Source organism: Dreissena polymorpha, chromosome 8 (assembly GCF_020536995.1).
Source record: "Dreissena polymorpha isolate Duluth1 chromosome 8, UMN_Dpol_1.0, whole genome shotgun sequence".
Lineage (NCBI taxonomy): Eukaryota > Metazoa > Mollusca > Bivalvia > Myida > Dreissenidae > Dreissena > Dreissena polymorpha.
Window position 1 is genome coordinate 7,517,517 of NC_068362.1, and position 12,920 is coordinate 7,530,436.

Here is a 12,920-nt window from a genome sequence, read left to right on the forward strand (position 1 = left end):
AGAGAGTTTGGTAGAATGACTGTACACAACCTATAACTTTATTATAATGTCTTCGTGCAAAACCTGACCAATAGAAATCGCTTATATGCCTACTGTAAACTTGTTTAACGCATATAAGGCAAAAAGTTCACACTATACTTGGAAACGCGTAATATTAATATTATTTGAAAACAATGATTTTTTTTTTCGCTTTCAGTATGTTTGCTCTTGTGTACTATTATATATTGTATTTGTCAGTCCCCGTAAGGACGTTTAAAAATTGCGCTCGCCGCCCATATTTCAGGGCGTCGGCGCGGGGTATTGGGTATAGTTTTCAACTAGCAATAACCACGCCTCGGATAAACCTCATTGGCTATGGTACCGCCACTGCGCAAAGCTGATGTAATAAGAGGTTAAGCATTTTTATAACTCTTTTTTTAAATTAAGATTATTAACCTTAATCACACAATTATAAAACAATATAATTGTTCGTTACCAAAGAATTATTATGTACACACATTCAATTATATTATAAATATTTTCTTCATTTATTATATTTCAAATTACGTCCCTTTCATATAAAGGAGACAACTGAGACGTTTAACGTAGACACAACGTTAACTGCGTTCCTATAAGTAATCTTAATCGAAAACTTTAAACAACTTATTTATAAAGAATATATGTTTTTACCATACCAATGTGACTGTCTCATTTTAAGCGACGGCGTATTAAGGGCAATGCATTTCCTGTTAAAATCATTATTTTAAATTAATCTTTCATCATAAAACGAACGTACATGTAAACAGGGAAACATATGTACTGTCGTGTACAAGTATATTGGTTCTGACCATTTTTGTGATTAAATGGTGAACATGAGAAAAAAGATAGCTGTACATGTTATATAAAATGCCGCAACTGTCTACGTTATTGATCCATACATTAGGAAAAAGGGTTTACTTGATATTGTATGTGTTTGGTCAGACACGTTTCATTGTTTAACATGTTTGCGTTGTGAGACGTTTTGATTTATGTCATCCTATTTCAATTTAGTATTTTCCTTTAACTGCGTTCATATAAATTTTCCTTAAAACTTAGTACAATGTGATGAAATCATGTGAAAGCAGCTAATTACTGAAAACGGAAACCTCTTCCAAATAGTTTAATTAATAAGGGACAAAACTACGTTTCGCTGTGTATCTATGATACATGTGCAGTCTACTTCTGCTTTGCTGTGTAAGTATACAACAAACACCCTACTGAGTCACGTATAATCATGAAAATTACTGAGTCGGTAATAAACCGATTAGCAGACGTTTTCTTGAAAAATTATAATGAGTTGCAAAACTTATGTGGAGTTATATTATGACATGCGAAACAAATTAAGTAAGACTGAGTCATTGTGAGCGCATACGAAACAGTTTTGGAAATACAAGATGTTATCCTAGCGACAAAGCAAAGTAAAAACAATGTTTGAGTTACCGTTAAGTATAAACCCAAACAAAATTTGTTTTTAAATATTGGATTTAACAGTACTACATGTACTTTGATAAAAGCGAAGCAACTGATGTATCATTACCCCAAACGTGAATTGTTCGAAATATTTATTAGATGACAATTTGGGGAGAACACACAAAATGACATGAGTCAATTGAGAACGCCTGAAAAGTGTTACGGTCTTAACAAGATTTTTTTCCTTATATCCGGAGTTTCATAGTTCTTACACATTAATGAACACTTTACCGCAAATGACTGAACGATACTTAATACAGTTACATTTGACTAAATCCTAAATATTGTTTCTGAAGTATTGCATTTTACTCAGCATAAACATGCGTGAATACTTCTAATTGAGACGAATACATCTTTCAACATATATTTTCATTTTATTCTGGTTATTGACCTTTCCGCACCGGATCTTCAATCTGAGTCACGAGCTTTGAGTTAAAGAGACATGCTCACAGATTTTGGAATTTTGACAACCTGTGAAACAAAATAAGACGTTACTGGGACATTTATACCCCCATTCCCCGAAAACAGTCAATTGTGATCCCAAGCGAAACAGTTTTGGAACTTTTAAATATAATTCTCACATCACAACGACTAAAATGTAATAATACTCGTGGGTTAGTTAAAAACCCAAACAAAATTTGTTTTCAAACATTAGTTGTTATAATTACTAACAGAACTAAAGCGAAACAACTTGTGTGTCATAACCCAAAACGGAGTTTGTTCGAAATTTTTATCAGATGACAATTTGGGAAACACACTGAAAATGAGCAGAGTCAATTATTAACTCCCCAAACAAGGTTACGCAGTTAACAAGAATTTATTTCCTTATAATGTTTCCGGAGTTTCATGATTCTCATACATTCTTCAAAACTATACCGCATATGACTGAACGATACTAAACACAACTGAATTTAACCTAATTATAAATATTGTTTTGAATATATTGCATTTGTATTGAGCATAAATAAGTGTGAATACTAAATGTTTAATTTAGGTAGTAAAATAATATAAGCACTCGTTTAGCTGAGACGAATTTCCCTTTCAGCATATTTTAATTAAGCTTGTTATTGACCTCTGCCACACTCGATCACTAAACTGGGTCACGAGCCTTGAGTTAAAGAAGCATGTTCACATATCTTTGAATACTCTGAAAATGGCGTTAAATGTGATTTCACAGAGTAAAATATTTGGAATAAGCTGTAATAACTATAATATATAGAGCAAAAGTTGATTACAGTTTGTTTCCTACATCGGAATTTGAACCTGCGACCTTTGGAAAGTGAAATATAACGCGCTACAACGGGATCTTTCAAGCTTAAGAGTTAACAGCGTATATAAAACGTTATTTAATTAATCCATTCATGCCTAGCGTCCTGAAAAAAGGACATTGCAAACAGCGTAGACCCAGATGAGACGCCGCATAATGCGGCGTCTCATCTGGGTCTGCGCTGTTTGCTTACAGGAATTTTTGTGAGAAAATATCTAAATATAGAAAAAAGTATACCAGACACCCCTAATTTTGGAAATAAATTGATCCAATATAAAAGGATGGGAGAGTCCACTGGGCATAAATGGGTTAATAAACATATTTCCCACATTATCAATCAATAGCGTTGCACAAGCTTTAAAGACTTATATTGTTTCGATCGATGATTAATAGAATCAATAATCGGTGTTATTTATGTTTTATCGTTTAATTTTGCTTGCTTGAATATAACGTATGCATTTTCGTTGAAATACATGTCAATGTTTTAATTTGTCAATGTGCCAATTTGTCATTGAGTGCAGGAAGAAATGCGTCTAAATAATTGTTAAACCCCAAGTTTTAGGGGGTTTACACTCACGTCTCTAAACTCTACCTTTATCAATACAAAGACTGGTTTATGTTAACGTACACCACATCTTTGATATGCGTTTAAAGTGGTATATTCACGAATTGGGAAACAGTTTTGTCACATATCACACAAAGATAACAAAAAACAACAACAACTATACAGTATGTTTATAAAGGAACAAAGGTACAATCATGATAATGAAATACAATAACATCAGTTCTTATCCAAAAAATAGGCTTTTGATATTGAAACTACGAACACTGATAGTGTTGAAGACCGTTGGTGTGAAAACATGAAAGCAAACTAAAGGGATCTAGCATATGTGTACACACGGGAAATAATTGGTTCAATGACATCACCTATTTGCAATGCACATACTATTTCCAAACACGCGATGTCATTTTCCGTACTCACTCTATTTTGGGATTGGCGTTTGAAACATAATCAATGAAAAGTAGATCACGCGTTTCCGATTATATAGAATATAACGTTTAATAAGACCGTTGCCATCCGTAAATGGGCTAAAAATACATTTCTGCTTAAAGTTACGTCGATACATCTGTACGTTTGTGAGTAAAGTAAGCGTCTCTGAGTTTTGATATTGATGTTCATGGTTAGAGATCGAGCGCAATACGAGCTAATTTTGAAGTTTATGATATAATATGTCCTCTTTATTGGCGTCGCCCTGGAAGGCTGCGACTAGTAGGTAATACAGTTTTTTTCGCTTATGGGAGGAGAAGTTATTTTACGGATCAATGTATATATTTTTGTTTTAAGAATATCTTGCATAGTGGTGATTTTTTGTGTAAATTAGTGTAAATAAGTACTGCATTTGTGCCTATGGGTTATGGATGTTTCGGTAAATGACCAGTTCGGTAAATTGATTTATAGAGTAAAAGTCGTGGATGTTTCGGTAAATTGATTTTATATAGGAGGTATACCTACAACGAGGTGTTAATGACACCTATTATCGGCTTACAATAACATTAGGGGCATTTATTTGCAAACTGTGGATTAATTTTGATGTACATTAATTGAGTTGTTTGGTACTAATTAAATTATCTGTTTAAATGTACGATGTTTGCAAAGTGTTATTATTAATTATCCAGGCTTGCAACCTATTAAATTTCTAATCGATGGAGGTAAATTATATATTAAGGTCATGATCGTTTTGTATTTTATATATGTTTTTAAACATTTAGTTGATAAATACCTTAATTAAAGCAGTTAAAAAAATATAATAATGTGGCTCTTACAAGAGGTGGCCTCCACGTGGCAAGAGCTGGGCAACATATTCATTATGTTGGCAAACTACCTCATGTTTATGTAATGGTTAATTTTCGGTGGTTTAAAATAATAAGATCAAATATGTTTGTTCGTATGTAAATAAATTTCTCGCTTTTTTTTCCTACAAACAGTTTCGTATATTAATCTTATACTTTCATATCATACTATAACGGTAATAAGCATTTGTTTCATAATAATGTTATTAAAAACTGATAAAAAAATGACATAATCTTGTTATTAAGTACAAACATGTTTTTATTATAATTACAGGATGGCATAGACGCATCAACGCACGAGCGTGTTCAGCCAACCTCGGGCTTTACAAGTTGGCCAACCTTCTCAGAGAGGAATCTGAGACTGTTGATCTTCATATACGGCTGGTGAGCCAGCACCTTCTCACGAAGATCAGGCGGAAGAAGTATGTTACGATACACGGCAGACTGCATCAAGCATGGGATGACTACGAAGAAGAGAAGCTGACAACAACTGAACTTCTGAGGATCATCAGCCACATCAATGCCCTCGGACCATCCACAGCGGTCCACCACATGCTCGACGACGACGAGGCTTGAAAGATGAACGACTGATATGGTTGAAATGTAACATTAAATTGAACAGTGTCGTACATGTATCTAATTTGTATTAGAAAATCTGAATGATAAAAATGTGTGATAAAAATGTAAAAATATTGTAGTGCGTCAAAAATGTATCTAATTAATATGTGCTTACTCCCTCATTTTTTTTAAATGACATGAAATATTCAAATATATATATATAGTATCCAAGGTTTAGTTGTTGCTTATTTATATTATATGGTAAATAAAACGGATTACAAAGTAGATCAGTTATTATTTATTTATTGAACCGATTTGTTAGGGCAAAAAATGATATCAGTTATTTTGGCCGTAAAACCCATTGTTCCAGTACAGTAGTCAGGTGCCAGTGTATTAATTTGATAAGATAATGATCATCACGGCAGCTTGCTATTACACAGTGTATTCATTCGGCTGGCGTTGTGTTATATGTCAATTTTATCAGTTTTCAAGTATGTGTATCTCTTCGCTTAACTCAACGTTCAATGACACGCGCACTTAACATAATTATAAAACATAACGCGTATCATTATATTACTTTTTATTAATTACGTACACGTTTTAAATTTTATATATTGTTTTTTTGTGTGTTTTTCGCAACCAGAAAGAAATAATAAAACATATAAATAAATATAAAATTCAACATGAAACCTTTATTCTTTAATCATAAAAAACTTTTTAAAATAGCATTAAACGTAATTGCAGAGCTTACATTTATTCCGCCATAAATCATTATTTCTTATTTTTACTATTATGTTATAATTTTGTTAATTAAATAAAAGCACCAATTTAAAAACCAAACAACAGTATTGCGTTATTTAAATCGTAAAATTAACTAAATTCTTTACCTTAGGCATGGCATTAATTACTCAACTCAAAAGTAATCCACAGTTTGCAAATAAATGCCCCCAATGTTATTGTAAGCCGATAATAGGTGTCATTAACACCTCGTTGTAGGTATACCTCCTATATAAAATCAATTTACCGAAACATCCACGACTTTTACTCTATAAATCAATTTACCGAACTGGTCATTTACCGAAACATCCAGCACCCGTGCCTATTACATTTATTGCAACATTTATTGCCAATAATGCAAAGCTAATTGTTTAAATTAATATCTGATCCACAACTGATCACAGGGGAAAGATCACAGGGACTGGGCAAATACGCGAAACTTTCTGGTGTTGTATAAAACAAATGATGTTTTGTATAAAAACAAAACATAATCAAAATATACAGTCAAACCTGAATTCAGCGGTCAGTCAAGGGAAATGACCAAAGTGACCGTTGTTCACGGGTGACCGTTGAATTCGGATCACAATTTTAAGATGGTTTGTCAGTCGGTAGTATTGCTACGTCGTTACCCCACCCAGTCGTTTGCATACGGTGTTAAACAAATGCTCATTGCCGTTAACTAAGCATAATAACAGAATTTACGTACATTGAAAAATACAGAATAATATATTATAGATTTATTTAATTTCGTATTGTTATTAAACTAAAGCAATGACTTTATCAACGCTAGTATAATTGTTTACTCATGCATCTTGATCATTCAATAAATAAAACTCGTCACGTGCCGTTGACGTCACGTCCGTACAAGTCTAAAGAGCGGATTCGCATTCATAAATCGATAGTACGGTGATATTGTACCGTTCTAATAAAAAAAAGACGCAAACAGTTTGTTAAAATTTATTCGTACGCAAACATCACACAAAAAGCAATTTTAATTCAATAACCTCATACAAAATACAACGCTTCAAACTCACATTTGCATTCGATTCATACTCCTACATAATGTCTCGCTTATGCTTAAGCACACTCTGCACTTGCGTACGTCCAACACAGAGCTCACTTGCAATTACACGCGAACTTTTTCCATATTCAAACAGTTTCAAACACTTGACTCGTTCCTCTAATGTGAGAAACTTACGTTCACCACTCATTGTTATTCCGTGATTTATTATTCCGATTGCTTTTAAAAGTGTTGTGAACGCTAGAAAGCTCTTTTAAAGAATGATCCGAAAATTTTACTTTAAAATCGATACTCAATATTGTAAGTAAAATGTACTAATTAGCGGTCATTTAATTAGCGATTATTACTTTAAACGTGTCAAAAACTCTGACATATTTTCTTTTGAAGAAACCCCCACAATTATCCCGGGAAAACAAACCTTCTCAACACCTTATTATTTGTTTACTCGCAGCGGGCCGCTTTTATAATATCAAAGGCAATTACCGCTATCAAACGCTTTAACCGCAAAATAGACGGACAAATGATGTGCAGTGTTTTTAATTTTCGCGACTCGAGGCGATTGACGCGTGACCGTTGATTTCAGTTTAAACATGAATTTCGGAGTTGAATATAGTGGCCGTTGGCCGTTATGGACAGGTGGCCGTTAAATTCAGGTGTAATATAGTGTTTTTCGTCGGGGGGATTCCAGACTGACCGCTGTCTGCAGGTGACCGGTAAATTCAAGTGGCCGTTAGGTCAGTTTCGACTGTATTTATTTTGTGGTTTTTCTAATTTGCTTATTTAGTGGAGAATCAATGTAGTACGATATTTGACGACCTATCGCGCAAGCAAGTTTATTGGAAGGCGTAGTGGTACAAAAACGTACAATGTATTAGTTTATTAACAGACATGTAATAACGATCGCTATACACAACTTCACCAAATAGCAGTACATAAGTGAATGTAATCCGGAATAGCTCAGATGGGAGAGCGTTAGACTGAAATTGTTTACGCAACAGTCATCTAAAGCCCCCCCCTCCCCGTTTAATCCCGGGTTCCGGCACGAACGGAACAGTTAGGCGGCTGACAATTGTTTCAGTCAGGTTAATAAATATAATAAAGCTTTATTTTATGTAGACATTTTAAAATCCATTTTACTACAATTGGACATTTTTATTAAAATTAATGGATGCAACGTGGTGAATTTCTTACATCACTTAATTATCTTATAAAAAATACACATGCTTTTATATTAACAAATAAATGCAAAAAACACATCTATTATCCATGTATTTTTATGGTTGTCTATCATAGGCCTATCACTACCACATAAAGAGCGCGAAGCGCGACACGTATTATTGATTGTAACAATGAGTTGCGATAAAGGAAGCAGCCGCTTATCAAGGAGGAGCTGTGTCCCAGCAACCCGTTTCCCTAGAGTCAAGCACTCCTCGGAGTTTTTTTAAGAACCACATAAAGAGCGCAAAGCGCGACACGTATAACTATCCAAGTGGTGTGGGCCCTTTAGAATTATCCGACCATTACGTCCATAGTTATCTTCCTTAGAAGTTGAGAAATTATGAAATCCTTGTTCGCAGTCCAAAATTTTCATTCGATTGTTCCCAAACTTTCACAGTTTTTTTTTATCAAAGAGGACCCAACCAAAACTCTATATGAGCAATATCGGACCATAAGTCCAGAATTATGTCTCTTTGAATTTAAAAATAAAAGTGAACAACTGTTTGGTTAGGTGATTATTTCAACATTTTTTTCATCAGATTCTTTTCAAACTTACAGTGTCTTCATATCAATGAGCATTTTAACCTCATTTTACCTTATGAGAAACTTTGAAACAATAAGTCCAGAATTTTTTTCTATTAAATGTGACAACATAAACAATTTCCACTTGTTTAAAAGATTTCACAACTTTCGTCTGAATCTTTCGAAACTTGTTAAGTGTTTTTATATCAGTATTACTCGAACCCTATTGAAAATGATGAATATCGGAGCAATAAATATATTATGATCTTTTACTGAATTTCAAAGTATTGTGAAATGCAGCTTCTTTATACAATTTACAGTTTTCATTCATTTTTTTTTTCAAACTTTTACAGTGTTTTCATATTAATGAGTACACAACCCCTATCGTAAATGAGCAACGTAAGAATAAGTTCAGAATCATATCCCCTTGAAGTTGAGAAAAATATGAAATTACGCTTACAAGATGAAGCAGATTTTTTTAAACCTACACAGTTCTGTTCCATAAATGAAAACTGCACACGGATACCAGTAAAAAAAAGGAAACCAATGTAAATAAAATGAACTATGAAATATTTGGGGGTCACAACACAAAATCATATATAATGGTTATTTGGGGGTTATAACACAACATCATAAATAATGGTTATTTGGGGGTTATAACACAAAATCATAGATAATGGTTATACCAGTATATTTTTCTATTTTGTTTAAAATAATCGGCCAATATATTAATATTTTCAGTAGAAAAAAAAAGTTCCATGTAACTTAATTGAGTGCCTTTTACACTGAAATTCCGACGCCCTTTATGCTTTGCATCAATACTTATCTTGTAATGCTTTTCCACGAATAGTAAATCAATTAATGGGGGTCAACTCTTGTACGTCATAACATATTTTATTGTAAGTATTGTGATTTAGTACCTATTAAACCGGATATGGCATTGAATCAGAATTAGTATGTTACGCTCTATTAATAGAGTACGACAGATAATATAATTAAATATCTATGAAGTTAATTGTATTAATATAGTCTATAAAGTAAATAATGAAGTATGCCAGTGCTTGAATTTTAACAATGAAATGTCTACAGTGTTTTAAATAGATTCATGATCTCCGATATCGGGCATGTAATTGGCACGTGATCCAAACTGTTACAGGAAGTTAAAATATACAAGAAGTTAAAATGTAAAAACGAAACTCCATTCTCAAAATAGCATTTTACGCTTAATTAGAGAATTTAAAGTAAGTGAAATGCTGAAATAAAGATTTGCAAAGCGTCGCCTTGATATCGATGTGAATTATACGAAAGCACGAACCGGATATTCAAATAATAACTAGTGTGTGAACATGGACTGGTAATTTTGACAATTACTCGCCAAAATACAGATGGATATGACATTTCTTTAATTTGCAACTTTTTTTTTAATTGAATGATACGGATTATAGAAGTGTATTACGTTGTTACAATAGAAAATAAACATTCCACAATATATTATTCAGTTTAAAAATTTTCATTTCGAAAGTTGGAAAACCCAATGAAAACTCCAGGAATAAACATGGTTACATACAGACAGTATATAATCAAAACCATTGAAGTTAAACTAAAAGTTGTTAAGAGTTTGATGTAATTTTTTTTTCTTTTGGCTGTATGAAATAAACTATTGTATACAATCAAACAGTCGACATGGATATACCTTCGGATTTAGACTCGATTGTGGAAACAGACGATTGCCCTACCAATGTACATGTGTCGAGCTCCGTTTGTACACCACAAATTATTTCGAAAGTAAGTGATGCCACTTCGGACGAAAAAGAAGGACATTATAGCGAACTTTTATCTGCTGAAATCGAACTCAGCAAAGGAAAAGAGCAACGGAAACAAAAAGACTACTTCCAAGAAACGGGATATGTAACAAAGAGATTAAATGATGTTAGCTTAAATGACCGATTAATTACACATACTACCGTGGAACAAGGTGATTTCCTCATTGGAAGCATAGGGAATTATGACATTGACGTATTTATAAATGCATGTACAGATGCGGACGGTGATACGCCACTACACTTGGCAATCATATGTTTATATTCAAAAGAACAAATCTCGCGCTTAATAAATACTGTTTTAAACACATTCCCTGATCATGATATCTTGAATCATCAAAATGACTCGTATAGACAGACACCCCTTCATCTGGCTGTGCTGACAAAGCGTACTGATACTGTGCACTGTTTATTGGATTTGGGAGCGCAGACGACATTTCAAGACAATCAACTACGCACGCCAGCACACATTGCCTGTGGAAACGGGGACATAGAGAGTCTTAAGGCCTTGCTCGAAACCGATGAAAATAAACTAACGCGATCTATACGCCTCTACGACAACAAAGGCCAAACGTGTCTTCACATTGCTGTTCTGCACAGTAACCTTGACATAGCCCACATTCTGTTAGACCACGGGGCAGACATTAATGCCCCTGACAGAAAGAGTGGGCGCACCGCTCTACACTTTGCCGTTGAGGCCGGTGACATTAGCATGATCACATTTTTGCAAGGGTACCCAGGAATAAAAATCGATGCTCGGACATTTGCGGGGGAATCGCCGGCCCAACTAGCATACGAAAGAAGGGCAACGAGGCCCGAAGTGGTTGAACATCTTCAGCATTGCCGCATCTTGGAGGTCTCATGTGGTCCTTCCGATGACAATTATGATGGCGGAGATTGCGATGATGATGAAGACGATGTCGATGAAGGTACATATGTATATTTATATTTGCGGATACGATTGTTGATATTCTTTTTTTGTATATTATTTCAGAAAAATCATGTTCCTCATGATGAAAGCTCGATTCGTGTTTAATTTCTTATCACACAATTATAGAAATACCTACTTTATTGCCGCATACATACATATTTCAGAACAATCATGTTTTTTATGGATCATGATGAAAGCTCGATTCGTGCTTAATTTCTTTTCACACAATTATAGAAATACGTACTTTATTGCCGCATACATACATATTTCAGAACAATCATGTTCTTTATGGATCATGATGAAAGCTCGATTCGTATTTAATTTCTTATCACACAATTATAGAAATACCTACTTTATTGCCGCATACATACATATTTCAGAACAATCATGTTCTTTATGGATCATGATGAAAGCTCGATTCGTGTTTAATTTCTCATCACACAATTATAGAAATACCAACTTTATTGCCGCATACATACATATTTTAGCACAATCATGTTCTTTATGGATCATGATGAAAGCTCGTTTCGTGTTTAATTTTTTATCACACAATTATAGAAATACCTACTTTATTGCCGCATACATTCTGTATTGCTCAACTGTTATCATAAAAATAAACATTTGTTTTTCTATTGAATTGGCTGATAATTGACTTATTTTTTGTAGACAACGAGTGACAGAAGGTGACTGCACCTGAGTTAAGTGCGATTCCGTCGCATCTTCTACTCCTACAAGTCGTTATGGTGGACGGATGTGATGACACACACGCCAATCTGGTCATGTGACTGACTCAGCTGTGGCTTGTATATGAGTTGGATAGCAGAGAACTGATTTCAAACTTTCGTTATAACAAGCTACATTATGAAGGATATAGTAAAAATATTCCAAGATAAAAATACATGACATTGTACATAAATGCATATATATAGGCCATTTGGTCAAGGTAACGGTCATGCCACGTGCATGTCAAACGTTACTCTGACAACATAATACAACATCAGCACAATACGTACTGTTTTGTATGTGTCATTTATTGTGCCACCAATGGAACACATAATAGTGTTTGATCTATTTCCGCGACTTAGGTAAGCATATATGAAATAATGACTTTGTGAATGTCTCGAATATGCACAGTACATTTAATAAGTGTTTATGACCAATGACTATGCTGCTGTTCAGATCAAATCCGATATGTTTGTTTCATTAATTTGCTCATTGAATGTTTGTATATATTGTAGCATGCCAGAAATGTTGTACAGAAATATTGATAGAAAAAATAATTGTGTGTTGCTAAATTAAAAACAAAACGTTCACTATATTTTGTTTAATAAGTATAGTAATCTATAGCAGAATCTTACAAGATTCATGGTGTCGATTGGCGAAGAAGTTATTCTTACATTCTAGATACCTATTTCCTTACATGTGTATCTTGGTTTACATACGTTGCAATTCCATTTTTATCTGTAC

General features: G+C 33.8%; 1 protein-coding gene and 1 non-coding gene across 2 annotated transcripts; one reads left to right on the forward strand and one right to left on the reverse strand.

Moving 5' to 3' along the window:
* Positions 1-237: 237 nt before the first annotated feature.
* Positions 238-378, reverse strand: LOC127843288 (U4 spliceosomal RNA). The gene has a single exon (XR_008032197.1). It is a non-coding gene; the product is annotated as a U4 spliceosomal RNA (small nuclear RNA).
* A 9,288-nt stretch (positions 379-9,666) lies between these two features.
* Positions 9,667-12,766, forward strand: LOC127842342 (NF-kappa-B inhibitor alpha-like). The gene is made up of 2 exons (XM_052371805.1): positions 9,667-11,451; positions 12,120-12,766. The coding sequence occupies exons 1-2, from the start codon at positions 10,386-10,388 to the stop codon at positions 12,128-12,130; spliced, it is 1,077 nt and encodes a 358-aa protein (XP_052227765.1). The 5' UTR covers positions 9,667-10,385; the 3' UTR covers positions 12,131-12,766.
* The last annotated feature ends 154 nt before the right edge of the window (positions 12,767-12,920 follow it).

Bases quoted from the DNA above. Each gene is read 5' to 3' on its own strand.
- LOC127842342 (XM_052371805.1), top strand. From the start codon at position 10,386: ATGGATATACCTTCGGATTTAGACTCGATTGTGGAAACAGACGATTGC.